The sequence below is a fragment of the Danio aesculapii genome, chromosome 24 (genome assembly GCF_903798145.1).
Source record: "Danio aesculapii chromosome 24, fDanAes4.1, whole genome shotgun sequence".
Lineage (NCBI taxonomy): Eukaryota > Metazoa > Chordata > Actinopteri > Cypriniformes > Danionidae > Danio > Danio aesculapii.
This window is the reverse complement of record NC_079458.1, coordinates 42,088,583-42,101,717: the sequence shown is the minus strand read 5'-3', so window position 1 is coordinate 42,101,717 and position 13,135 is coordinate 42,088,583. Positions and strand designations below refer to the sequence as shown.

At 39.5% G+C, this 13,135-nt stretch overlaps 1 protein-coding gene across 1 annotated transcript in view; it reads left to right on the top strand.

Annotated features, from left to right (window-relative positions):
• Positions 1-13,135, top strand: part of LOC130218834 (E3 ubiquitin-protein ligase HECW1) — a 76,358-nt gene that overhangs the window by 28,684 nt on the left and 34,539 nt on the right. Inside the window, exons 6-9 of the mRNA XM_056451122.1 lie at positions 5,594-5,669; positions 9,217-9,386; positions 10,784-10,926; positions 11,667-11,767. Of these exons, the coding sequence (XP_056307097.1) occupies positions 5,594-5,669; positions 9,217-9,386; positions 10,784-10,926; positions 11,667-11,767 (490 nt within the window). The remainder of the gene's footprint in view (positions 1-5,593; positions 5,670-9,216; positions 9,387-10,783; positions 10,927-11,666; positions 11,768-13,135) is intronic.

The window sequence follows — 13,135 nt, the reverse complement described above, 5'->3', positions numbered from 1 at the left end:
TCTAATTCTATATATAATTAATTAAAAGTTAATATTTCTATAAATAATATAGTAATTAGGAAAAATAAATCAGTAGAAAATCAAATAAATGTATTTTTCTGTGTGAAAAAAGCACTAAATGTATGTAGAAAAACATCAGAAATCCTTCATTTCTTTAACTGCATAACCCAAGCGTTCGTTCATTGTTTTAATTCAGTGATGTGTCATATGTTTAATGTCCTGTTGTGCTGTTTTGTTCAAATGCAGTATCGTAAAGTGTGCATAGCATAAACAAGTACACCTCTGTTGGAGATGTTTTATCCATTTCTCAGTGAATATTGACTATTTATTTTGGTGCATTTAAACAAAACAGATTTATTTATTTATTTATTTATTTGTTTGTTTGTTTGTTTGTTTGTTTTCAGTTATGTCCATTAAAGTAAGAGTTTGGTCACCTGAAGCTTTAGGAATAGAACGATAATACACAACAAACTGCAAATGTAAAAACATTGTTATGGTTCATTTCATTTTTCCTCTTTATTAAAATTGCTATATTTTCTCCTCACATATTAATTTGGCTGTACTCATCTTTGGAATGTGATCTTCAGTGTTTATATTAGATTAGTTCCAGTTTTGGCTGTGAGGGAATCAAATCATAGCTATAACAGTCTCCGACATCATTTGGTGAATACTGAGCCGTTTTGACAGGATGTTTTACGACGCGTCCGAGCACTTCCTTTATTTGTCTTAGAAATGCCACAAACAAAACACGGTCAAAAAACAGTTTCCCTGCTACTCCTGCCAGCTGATCACCCTTTACCTGTGTGCCCTTACATAAGCAGGTGAACTGACAATGTAGGTGGAGCTAATGCAAATCACCAACCACTCGATCTGTAACACAGAATAACACAGCATAATGTTATTAATCTTAAATTACTCAATAATCATACAACAAATAAAGTATCAAATTATAGAAAATTTCACTAATGGCTCCAACAATAGCTGCTAGACAATTGTTGTGGGACCAGTCATCTGGGATTTTAGAGTTTGGCATCAATGCATATACAGTTGAAGTCTTTCTTAAATATTTCCCAGATGATGTTGAACAGATTCAGGAATTTCTCACAGTATTTCCTCTAATATTGTTTCTTCTGGAGAAAGTCTTATTTGTTTTATTTCAGCTAGAATAAAAGCAGTTTTTAATGTTTTTAAACCCATTGTAAGGTCAATATTATTAGCCCCCTTCAGCAATATTAGTGTTAGATTGTCTCCAGAACAAACCACTGTTATACAATCCTTTCATTCATTTTCCTTTGGCTTAGTCCCTTTATTCATCAGGGGTCTCCACAGCGGAATGAACTGCCAACTATTCCAGCATATGTTTTACACAGCGTATGCCCTTCCAGCCACAACCCAGTACTGGGAAACACCCATACACACTTATTCACACACACAAACAGACACACATACATACACTACGGCCAATTTAGTTCATCAGTTCCCCTATAGCGCATGTGTTTGGACTGTGGGGGAAACTGGAGCACCCGGAGGAAACCCACGCCAACACCGGGAGAACATGCAAACTCCACACAGAAACACCAACTGACCCAGCCGAGACTCGAATCAGTGACTTTCTTGCTGTAAGACCACAGTGCTAACCACTGAGCCACCGTGTCACCACTGTTATACAATGACTTGCCTAATTACCCTAACTTTACCCTAATTACCCTAGTGAAGCCTTTAAATGTCACTTTAAGCTGAATACTAGTGTCTTGAAGAATATCTAGTCTAATATTATGTGCTGTCATCATGACAAAGAGAAAAGAAATCAAGGTCCCACTTTATTTTGATGATCCGTTTGCTGAATTGAAGTTACATTGCATCTACATGCCAACTAATTCTCATTAGATTATCAGTAGACTGTTAGGGTTAGTGTAAGTTGACATGTACTTGCAAAGTTTCTTCTAGTCAGTTAAATGTCTGTTTAGCAGCAGCAGATATTAAGCAGACAGTCTACTAATACTCAAATGGACCATTAAAATAAAGTCTTACCAAAATCAGTGATTAGAAATGAGCTATTAAAACTATTATGTTTAGAAATGTGCTGAAAGGATATCTCTGTTAAACAGAAATTAGGGAAAAATATACAGGAGGGCTGATAATTCTGCCTTCAACTGTATCTCAATGATTCTTCATGATTCTGAATCTTCTCCTTGATCTTTAATATTCATAGGAAGAGCTTTTGAAAGCAGCGTCTCTGTGTTTTATCACTCGTCTCCTGCTCTCCAGAGTAGGATAGCTGGAAGCAGAAACATGCGCTGTCGTTCACTCTGTCCTTCAGTATCAGATGACTGTGTTGATGTAGTCAGCAGAAAGACTCTGTTCCTCTGCCGTCATGTGGAATTGATGCAGATGAAAGAGAACAGTGATTTCTGCATCTGATTCTGAAGTGTGTGTCGCGCTGAAGGAGAGCGCTGTGGTTTAGTTTGACATGATGGATGGTTGAGCTCTTTCTAAACAGTTTTGTGCATACTGTGTAGTTTCAGAGTAAAGCAATATGTGTCGGGCCAGAGGAAAGCTGCCGGCTGGGATTCTGATGAAGAACTGCTTCTGTGGGATGTTTTCGTCTTCATTGTTTGGGCAGCAGTTAGTTTATTCTTTAGTTTTACTTTGGTGTTTTCTGTTGTTAATTTATTTTCTGACAGCCAGACTGACAACAAATCAATTCACCTTAGCAACCACTAAGATACTCCTTGGCAACCCCCTTGAAGCCACTTTGCATACCCTAACAACCACCCAGCAACGCTCTACTGTTGCAACAGACTGACAAAAAAATCCATTCACCTTAGCAACCACTCAGATGCTCCCTAGAACCCCCCTTGAAGCCACTTTGCACACCCTAACAACCACCTAGCAACACCCATACAACAACCTACTGTAGCAACAGACTGACAACAAATCAATTCACCTTAGCAACCACTAAGATACTCCTTGGCAACCCCCTTGAAGCCACTTTGCCCACCCTAACAACCACCCAGCAACACCCTACTGTTGCAACAGACTGACAACAAATCAAATCACCTTAGCAACCACCAAGATACTCCCTGGCAACCCCCTTGAAGCCACTTTGCACACCCTAACAACCACCTAGCAACACCCTTACAACAATCTACTGTAGCAACAGACTGACAACAAATCAATTCACCTTAGCAACCACCAAGATACTCCCTGGCAACCCCTTTGAAGCCACTTTGCACACTCTAACAACCACCTAGCAACACACTTACAACAACCTGCTGTAGCAACAGACTGACAACAAATCAATTCACCTTAGCAACCACTAAGATACTCCTTGGCAACCCCCTTGAAGCCACTTTGCCCACCCTAACAACCACCCAGCAACACCCTACTGTTGCAACAGACTGACAACAAATCAAATCACCTTAGCAACCACCAAGATACTCCCTGGCAACCCCCTTGAAGCCACTTTGCACACCCTAACAACGACCTAGCAACACCCTTACAACAATCTACTGTAGCAACAGACTGACAACAAATCAATTCACCTTAGCAACCATTAAGATGCTCCCTGGTGATCCCCTAGAGAAGTGGTTCACTAACAGTCACTACTCATGTTTTTTCCAGCAGAATATGTAATTATTAATAAGCACATGCTGCAACACATCGAGCAGACGGGATGGAGCAGGATCTGTTGTTCAGGTCTCAGGTCAGTCTGCTGGTGTTCAGCACAGCTCAAACTCATTGATTTGATTGGAGGTCTGGAATTAAGAGACCCCTGCAGATGCCTTTAATCTGTGTGCGTGTGTTCGTGTGTGTGCGTGTGTGTGTGTGTGTTTGTGTGTGTGTGTGTTTGTGCGTGTGTGTGTGTGTGTGTGTGTGTGCGTGCGTGTGTGCGTGCGTGTGTGTGCACGTGTGCGCTTGTGTGTGTGTGTGTGTGTGCGTGCGTGTGTGTGCACGTGTGTGTGTGTGTGTGTGTGCGTGTGTGTGTGTGTGTGTGTGTAATCTGGGAAATACTGTTTGTGGGCCGCCTTCTGTTTGACGGTCAAGAGGACGGGATTTGCATCTCATTTGGGTGTAAAAGGCTCCAAACACCTGCTCTGCTCTTGTTTCTGCCTGCTGTGTGTCTCTTTACATTCAGAAGGGTGTTTTGGGTCGGTATTCTGTACGTGTGTGTTGCAGAGATTCATGGTAGACTGAGAGAAATGGAGTGTAGAGAGAGAGACTAAGGGCGTACTTACACTATGTACAGTTGTCTTGAACCGGGCCGAAGCACGCTTGTCCCCCCTCCCGTCTCCCCCAACGGCCCGCACTCACATTGCATTCGGGCCTGAGCACGCTTACGTCATCAAGGATGCGCTGTTTAGTTTAAGAAGCACTCGCTCAGCACAGTGGAGATTTCTTTATATTGTTTAACTCATTTGACATGCAGTGACATGCAGTCAGATATTTCACCGAACAGATCAGCCACTTTTGACGCTCATAAACGATCATAAAGTCCTCGTGCTACAGGAGTTAGGAGGTTTGCTGAAGGTGTAGCTGTGGTGCAGTGAGGAGTTTGCGTCTTTAATAATCTACGATTGTTTGCGTTCATTAAACCGTAAGAATGATTAATAAACACATATGAAGCAGTCACTTAGTCAGGAGTCCCTAAACCTTACAAAAGTTGATTTTCATCATAGGAGCCCTTAAATAAATAGATTTGTTTTGTTCAAATGCACAATATATAAGACGTCTATTCACTGACAAATGGATAAATATCTAAATTTTCTGAATAGGGTGTTCTCAGTTATGCTGAGCACTGTATATCATTGCATGCAGACATGTGAAGTCTTTTATATTGCAATCCACTATTTCTAGTATTGCTGCATTTGAATATTTCTATTGCACTCTCTTTGTATCAGTTTACACACAGGCTTGTCGTTTCACATGTTTGCGTCAGCTCTGAGATTCACTAATAGCGTTCATCATCAGTTTTTGCTCTTCTGAGAAGTGGCGTCCCATGAGCCTCTGCTTCTCCTTCCTCTTCCTGGATGCGGAGTCAGTGCAGTCCTAATGAATGGGTGTTATTGATTGGAGACTGGAATGGCCTTTAAAGAACCGGAAGCTGCGACCATTTGTTGCTTTCATAATGTGACGCTGTTCCTAGAGAAATGGAGTATTAAGTGGAGTGGGCGTGGCTTGCTTTTTCTACTGCGAGCTGATTGGATGTCGTAAAGTAGGTGTTTCATTCAGAAAGATGAGGAAAAGGGGAGAGTTATTACAACCTAACAGACTCCTCCTGCTCACTATTTCTGTTTGATGTCAAAGTGACAGCTGGAGGGGCGTGGTTAAGTATGTTAGCCACGCCCTCAGACAGACGTAATCTCAGAATTAAACTGAAAGCAAACAGGAATTTCAATTAATTATTGTTTTGTTCTCAATGACATGCACAGATGAAACTAGCAATGTGAGCTAACTAAATCAATACGGTTAGCTTGGATTTCTAGTTTTTTTAGTTTTAACCAGACATGGGGAAACAAGAGGAAAGGAGACATGGCCTGAGGAGAGTCACTTCCTGTTCTCCATTGACTTTCTGTATGTGTGTGTCCATCAGGCGCTGAAGCCGGTCATCAGTCCGGATCTCCCTCAGTCTCTGGGCAGCAGGAGACTCATCAGCTTCTCCCTCTCCGGTGAGTCCAACACTTCTAATGCAGATTTAGTTTTAGGCTGCATCCAAAATTGCCTACTACTCGAGTAGTACTACCTGCATCAGTCGCGTCACTTTCCTCCCATTCATTAATTCTCTTATGGTGCATTATGGGATAGCGTAGCATCCATTAGATCCGCACTACAGAATCTCACCAGAAGTACAGTAGTAGGTCATCCAGATACTTCTCTCAAACTGTTTTTACAATACTGTGAATTCAGACTTAGTACTCGGCTCACATACTGTTTTTAGTGTACTATATAGTATGGAAGAGCGCAATTTCAGATGCAGCCTTAGAGTTAGTTTATTATTTAAAATCTAGGGGGGGGGGGGTCATATTCACAATTATTATTTTGGTTATAATTGTAATCTTGATTATTTAAAATGATTATAATTTGGTTATATGACCAACATAGACTATTATACAGGGTGGGCCATTTATATGGATACACCTTAATAAAATGGGAATGGTGGGTGATATTAACGTCTTGTTTGTGGCATATTAGTAAGGGGGCTCATAAGAGAATAAAGTTACGTTAAAACCAAGCACACCATTGCTTTTCTTGTGAAATTCCCAATAAGTTTGATGCGTCACATGACCTTCTTCCTATTGAAAAAACAAAAGTTGGATCCAAGATGGCCGACTTCAAAATGGCCACCATGGTCACAATCCATCTTTAAAAGTTTTCCCCCTCACAAATACTAATGTGCCACAAACAGGACGTTAATATCACCAAACATTCCCATTTTATTAAGGTGTATCCATACAAATGGCCCACCCTGAATATTAGTTTTATGACCAATTTCATTTGTCATTTTGATCTTAATTTTAAGACATTTTTGTTGGTAATTAATAAACAAGAGATTCGAATAAAAGCAAACGGATTGAAGTGCATTGGAAAACAAAGCCTGTAATCATGCTACCGCAGCCAAACGCCAGAACATACAGGTTTAATAATGTGCTTTTATGTACAGTGCTGTGTTCATATTGATGTGTATTTAGAGACTTTCCATTGACTGTACGTCCACACATGTAGTGGAATGACAGCCCAAATTTAGCCTTGTTTTAGCCCAGACGTCTATGTCTAGATGCATGTTAGGCACAAAAAAAGGTTGGTGGTTAGCCATGACTATTCTGGTGTTTCCCATCACTGCAGAAACATCTCAACATGTGGAGCTTTAAAATATTCATCAGGATTCTCTTTAACTCCTGAGTGAAACATTATGAACCCAGTATCAAAACCCAAACATGATTGTTTATGAAAGCATGAAGGTTGTCTTATTTTATCCTCATATTTCTCCTGCTCGTTCTCTACTTCTCTGTTTTTTCTCAATTATATTTGAATAAAGCGTTCAGGACTCCCCATCGCTGTATGTTTTATTCATGACGCGTCTCCTGCTGCGAGCTGAAGCTCCATCTGACATGCTGATATAAATATACGCGCATTAGTGGCTTACTGAAGGGCCAGATCTACAGAATCTCCTCAGCGATTCCCTGAAGGGATGAAAACAGGAGCTTTTTTAGCCCAAAGTGATGCTTTGTGGACTGATGACTAGAGCTGATTCTCTATATATAAAGTATGCAGAATGCGTAAAACTCCCAATCCTCTGCAATCAAGGATTAATGACAAGAGGTGTGCTAGAAAATACTGTTTTTGTTTTATTTAGACTTCCAGTGATTGTGAAAACACTGAAATTATTATAAATCTTCATGTACCTGTGACAGTCGAACACACTTTTATTATAATAAACGTTGCATCCCAAATGACACACTGTACACTATGCAGTTTTGCACTGTGTACTTAAACACTCAACCATACGCTATATCTGTTTAGTGTTGTCTCAGATAGATTTGTATTAAACAAAGTCAGGTAGTTTCCAAGTCGATGGTTTAACAGTTGTCAAATTAATGGAATAAAAGGTCAAATTAACAAATAGTAACCCCAACTCCTCCCCTTCATCATCAACTCATCCCCTTCATTGTCATCAGCTCCCCCCCTTCTTCATTAGATCCTCCCATTTATCATCAAGAGCTCCTCCTCGTCATCATCAGACCCTGCCCTTCATCATCAACCCCTCATGATTAACTCCTCCCCTTAACCATAAGCTCTTCCCCTTCATCATCATCAGCTCCTCCCCTTCTTCACTATCAGCTCCTCCCCTTCATCATCATCAGCTCCTCCCCTACATTATCATCAGCTCATTCCTTTTATCATCATCAACTCCTGCTCTTCATTATCATCATCATCAACCCCTCCCCTTCATCATCATTAGCTCGTCCCCTTCATCATCATTAGCTCCTCCCCTTCATCATCATCAGCCCCTCCCTTTTATCATCAGCTCCTCCCCTTCTTCACTATCAGCTCCTCCCCTTCATCATCATCAGGTCATTCCTTTTATCATCAACTCCTCCCCTTCATCATGATCAGCTCCTCCCTTTTATCATCATCAGCTTCTCCCTTCCATCATCATCAGCTCCTCCCCTTCATCACCATCAGCTCCTCCCCTTCATCACCATCAGCTCCTCCCCTTCATCACCATCAGCTCCTCCCCTTCATCATCCTCAGCTCCTCCCCTTCACCATAGTCAGCTCTTCCCCTTCACCAGAAGCTCCTCCCTTTCACCATCCTTTTCACTACATGAAACTGTTGAGGAAATAGTTTCATTCATATTTTTTGTTTATTTAAAATTGTATTTCCTTTCCTTAGTTTATTGTTATTTGTTGGCTCCAAAACTGTTCTAAATGAACAAATAAGGGTTTAATTTTAGGATTTTGCCCAAAAATCCACTGGATTTACATTTAAGATTACATTTACTTTTTTTAAAGGGCCAGTTCACCAAAACCCCGGAGGTCCTGTCCCTGTAAACTACATCAGACACTATTAAAAACACATTATTGTCTCAGTCAGAGATGATGACGTTACAGAAAAGCGTCTGTCTGCTGTCTGGAAACTGATGGACATAATTAGATCCTGTGGGATTCGGAGAGTTCCTGCATTTCTCTTCATATTCACATGCAGACTTCATGGCTTTAGCCTTTAAAACTTAGCTTTCTTTGTGAATGATGTTATAAAACTGCAATGACGGTATAAAATAGAAAAGAAAGAGCATGCAGTCAGATTTAAAAAAAACATGCAGTAAACAGGGATGTACTATGGATGTTCAGCCTACATCTAAATGCTGAACGACAAAGTAATAATAATGAAAATTACTATGTGAAATAGTTCATATTAATAACATTTCACATTGATTATTATTATTCAGGTGTTCTTCTGGAGAAAGTCTTATTTGTTTTATTTTGGCTAGAATAAAAGCAGTTTTTAATTGTTTTAAAGCCATTTTAAACTCAATATTATTAGCCCCCTTCAGCAATATTAGTTTTGGATTGTCTCCAGTGTGACCTTTATAATAATTTTCTTCAGCTCAAGACAGACCGCATTTTATTATACTCAAACAGTGCTGTAATAGAAGCACTTTCTCCACATTTTGCTGGTTTCTCCATGAACACCTGCTGCTGTGCTGTGTTTCAGATGTGCAGGCGGTGGGTCTGAAGAAGGGGATGTTCTTCAATCCAGACCCGTATCTGAAGATCTCCGTCCAGCCTGGAAAACAGAGTTTATTCCCTGCGCTTCCACACCACGGGCAAGAGAAACGCTCCAGCATCGTCTGCAACACCGTCAGCCCCGTCTGGAAGAGAGAGGTCAGTCATTTCATCTGTCTTGTCATCCACACTTCTTATTTTCTTAAGCACAATCAGTTTACAAAGTCATTTTTTACATCCTTTCTCTCTACCCTTTACCAACAGTGTGTCAGATATGTTAGGGCTGCACAATATTGGAAAAATCAGATATTGCAATAGCTCTATTTGACATTTTTCTGGGAAAACTAACAGTATTCAGCTACAGAAATGATATAATCACAATGCAAAATAAAGCTTTTCATACTTTGCTTTGTCTCATTTCTAGTAGAAATATCTCTAATGCTTAAATCAAGTAAGAATATTGTTTTGTTTTCACCTTAAAGGTGCAGTATGTAAGTTTGACACCCAGTGGTTGAACTAGGTATTGCACTTCTGGATCAAAACAAACGCAAGCGCAGGTTGCCAGATTGAGGACAATCTCTTAAACAGAGACAAATTTCACATTTAGAAGATATAAACCTGATATAAACATCCAAAGTTTGTAGTTTGTCTCTTCTGCATAAATGGATAAATAATTTTTTTTGTTGTTTCCTCATACTTCAGTTTGTCATTAAATCTTCTGACCAATCAAATTCTCTCTAGTGTCTGACATGCCCCACCTCCTCCTCATCGGCTTTTCAATTGATGTGCTTGAGCTCAACCACAGTCACTGGCAGAGCTGTGAGAAAACAAAACACTATTGGCTGTTTTATAAAAGGGGAGGGGCCACTATAATACCCCGCCCTCTGGAGCTTTAAATCATGACAGAATTTACATTTTTGGTGAACTGGCCCTTTAAGGTTACCGAATAAATGGTAGCACTCTACAATAAGGTTGCGTTAGTTAATGTTAATGTACTTACTAACATGAACAGTACATTGATTACACTTTTATTCATCTGTGTTAACATTAAAATCATTCATTAAAGTGCATTAACATTAAAGTGCATTAACTGATGTTAATAAGTGTAAATTTGGATTTTAATAATGCATTAGTAAATGTTAAACTATGCTTTTTACATTATTAGATCATGTTAGTAAGTATATTAACTAGCATTAACTAATGCAACCTAATTGTGAAGCATGACTGAATAAATAAAATAATATGAAAGGTAACACTTTAGGTCACAATCCACGGTATTAACTAACCAATAACTAACACTGCTAGTTTAATAAACTACTAATGATCTGTTTATTAATAATTAGTAAGGTAGGTAGAGGTTTGGGGTAGGATTGGGGTGCATGAACTAACGAACAGTTCATATCTTAATAACAGGCATGCTATAAGCTAGTAGTTAATATTGTGAATTGCGACCTAAACTAAAGCGATACCAATGTAATTCATGCAATAGTAAGAGAAGAAACTCTTAGACGGTGTGCTTAAAACTGAGCAGTCTTGTTTTGTGTTCTCATTGACAGCGGTTTAACTTTGTGTCGCTGCCGACGGATGTTTTGGAGATCGAGGTTAAAGATAAGTTTGCGAAGAGTCGACCCATTATTAAACGCTTTCTGGGGAAGCTGGTGGTGCCGGTGCAGAGGCTGTTGGAGAAACACGCCATCGGGTAAGTCTCTGCATTTACACACAAACTACTGCTCATTTACTGTACCGATTATCTGACTGAGAGACTTTAATTCTTGACTTGTTTCTCAGTTTGCTGATGGCATTGTACATTGAGTGCGTAATGCAAAAAAACAGGACTAAAATGTGTATTATCCTGAGATGTTAGCCTTAGTTAACAAGCACTACAATTAGGCCTGTCATGATATCCATTTCACCAAACTCACCTGTTTGTTACCAGCTGTATGGGTGTAATCAGAGAGAATCAGGAACTGGTGTGTGTGTGAGGTGCATGATGGTATTTGTAGTCCAGTTCAGTGACAGATGTCTAGTTCTCCAGCAATGCGTTTAAGTGACATTACACATATCGGCTTACACTTAAAATTTATTTTTTACTTCTTGTTCAATCTATTTATATAAAATGAGCTGAAACAGCACAATTCTGGAGATATTTTTGAGACAACGTGATTGTTTTATGTTCAATCCACTGTTAATCAGTTCGTGTTGGAACAACATACATGAATTGTGTTTTTTTTACAGTGTATTGAGCATTATCTGAAGAATACATAATCTCAAGCTTTGAAAAACTCCTTGTTTTTCAGTTGAGTTATTGTTAATATCAGTTTCTTTTTTATGTTGACAATACTGTAAGTGTATATTGGGCTATGGTGTGCCTGTAAATGTATGTTATGGTTAATTGCCTGTTGGTTTTTATAATGTTAAGCATATTTTTGGTGTAAACAGGGACCGTGTGGTGAGCTACACTTTAGGCCGGTGGCTTCCAACAGATCATGTCAGCGGCCAGCTTCAGTTTCGCTTCGAGATAACTTCATCAATCCATCCAGGTCTGAAGGATCTTTACTATTACACTACACTACTACTATTGCTATCTGTTTCTCTCACAAACAATAATACAAAACCTGAGAGTGTTTAAGTGTTTTAATTAAAGATTTTTAAAACGAAAATGAAAAAAAAAAAAACATGACAGAAGTGTTATATAAACTATAACTGACTTATGCACTTTTATTATCCCAAATGTTTCTAAGAATGCTCAAATCCAGAGAAATCATCTGTTTTGTTCAGTGAGATGTGAGATATGTCTGTCATGAGCAATTGCAGGAGGATGATGAAGACTACAGCTCCCTAGATTCTACACTCACAATATCATCAAACCACGCCTTTGTTTGTTGTGAATATACGCCTCCTATTATCAAAAATGACCCACTGTGCCTTTAAGAGAAAGTAGTATACATTCATTCATTTATTTACTTTTCTGGAAGGGCTAAGTCTCTTTAGCAATCAGGGGTCACCACAGCGGAATGAACCGGCAACTTATCCAGCGTATGTTTTATACAGCGGATGCCTTTCCAGCCGCAACCCATCACTGGGTACACTACAGACAATTTACTTGTGGAGGAAACCGGAGCACCTGCAGGAAACCCACACTAACACAGGGAGAACATGCAAACTCCACACAGAAATGCCAACTGACCCAGCCCGGGCTCAAACCAGTGACTTACTTGCTGTGAGGCAACAGCGCTGCCCACTGCACCACCATGCCACCCCAAAGTAGTATCATTGTATTTCCAAACACATCGAACACGAAGCACTACATCACTCGGTCTTGTTTATTCGTGGGATGTTTTTCCTCTTGCTCAAATTTTTTAATTGAGCTCAATTATTTGAGCTTGTGCAGTAGATGCTATTAAGGCGAATTCTGTGCATTTACAACAAACATGTCACACATTACACGTAATTTGTGCCACAGCAATATTTAGCCTTTTTTCATGCATCTGCATTGTCTTTGTATGTAATTTACTTGAGCAAATGCTTAATTTCGTGTTTTGGTGTGAACCCAGCATAAGCTCCACCCTTCTACCGCATACTGATTATTGCGACAGATACAGTGGGGGAAATAAGTATTGAACACGTCACCATTTTTCTCAGAAAACATATTTCTAAAGCTGCTGTTCACTTTAAATTGTCACCGGATGTTGGTAACAAGCTAAATAAATCCAAATATGCAAAGAAAACAGATCTAATTAGTTTAAAAATTAAGTTCTGTGTAATAAATTGAAATGGCGGAGGGAAGAAGTATTGAACACATGAAGAAAGGGAGGTGTAGTTCAGCAGTGAAAGCCCAGACAGCAGCTGAAATCTCTCAGTAGTTCTTCAGCAACCCTCTGCCCTTCATCAGTGTAAATGAATATCAG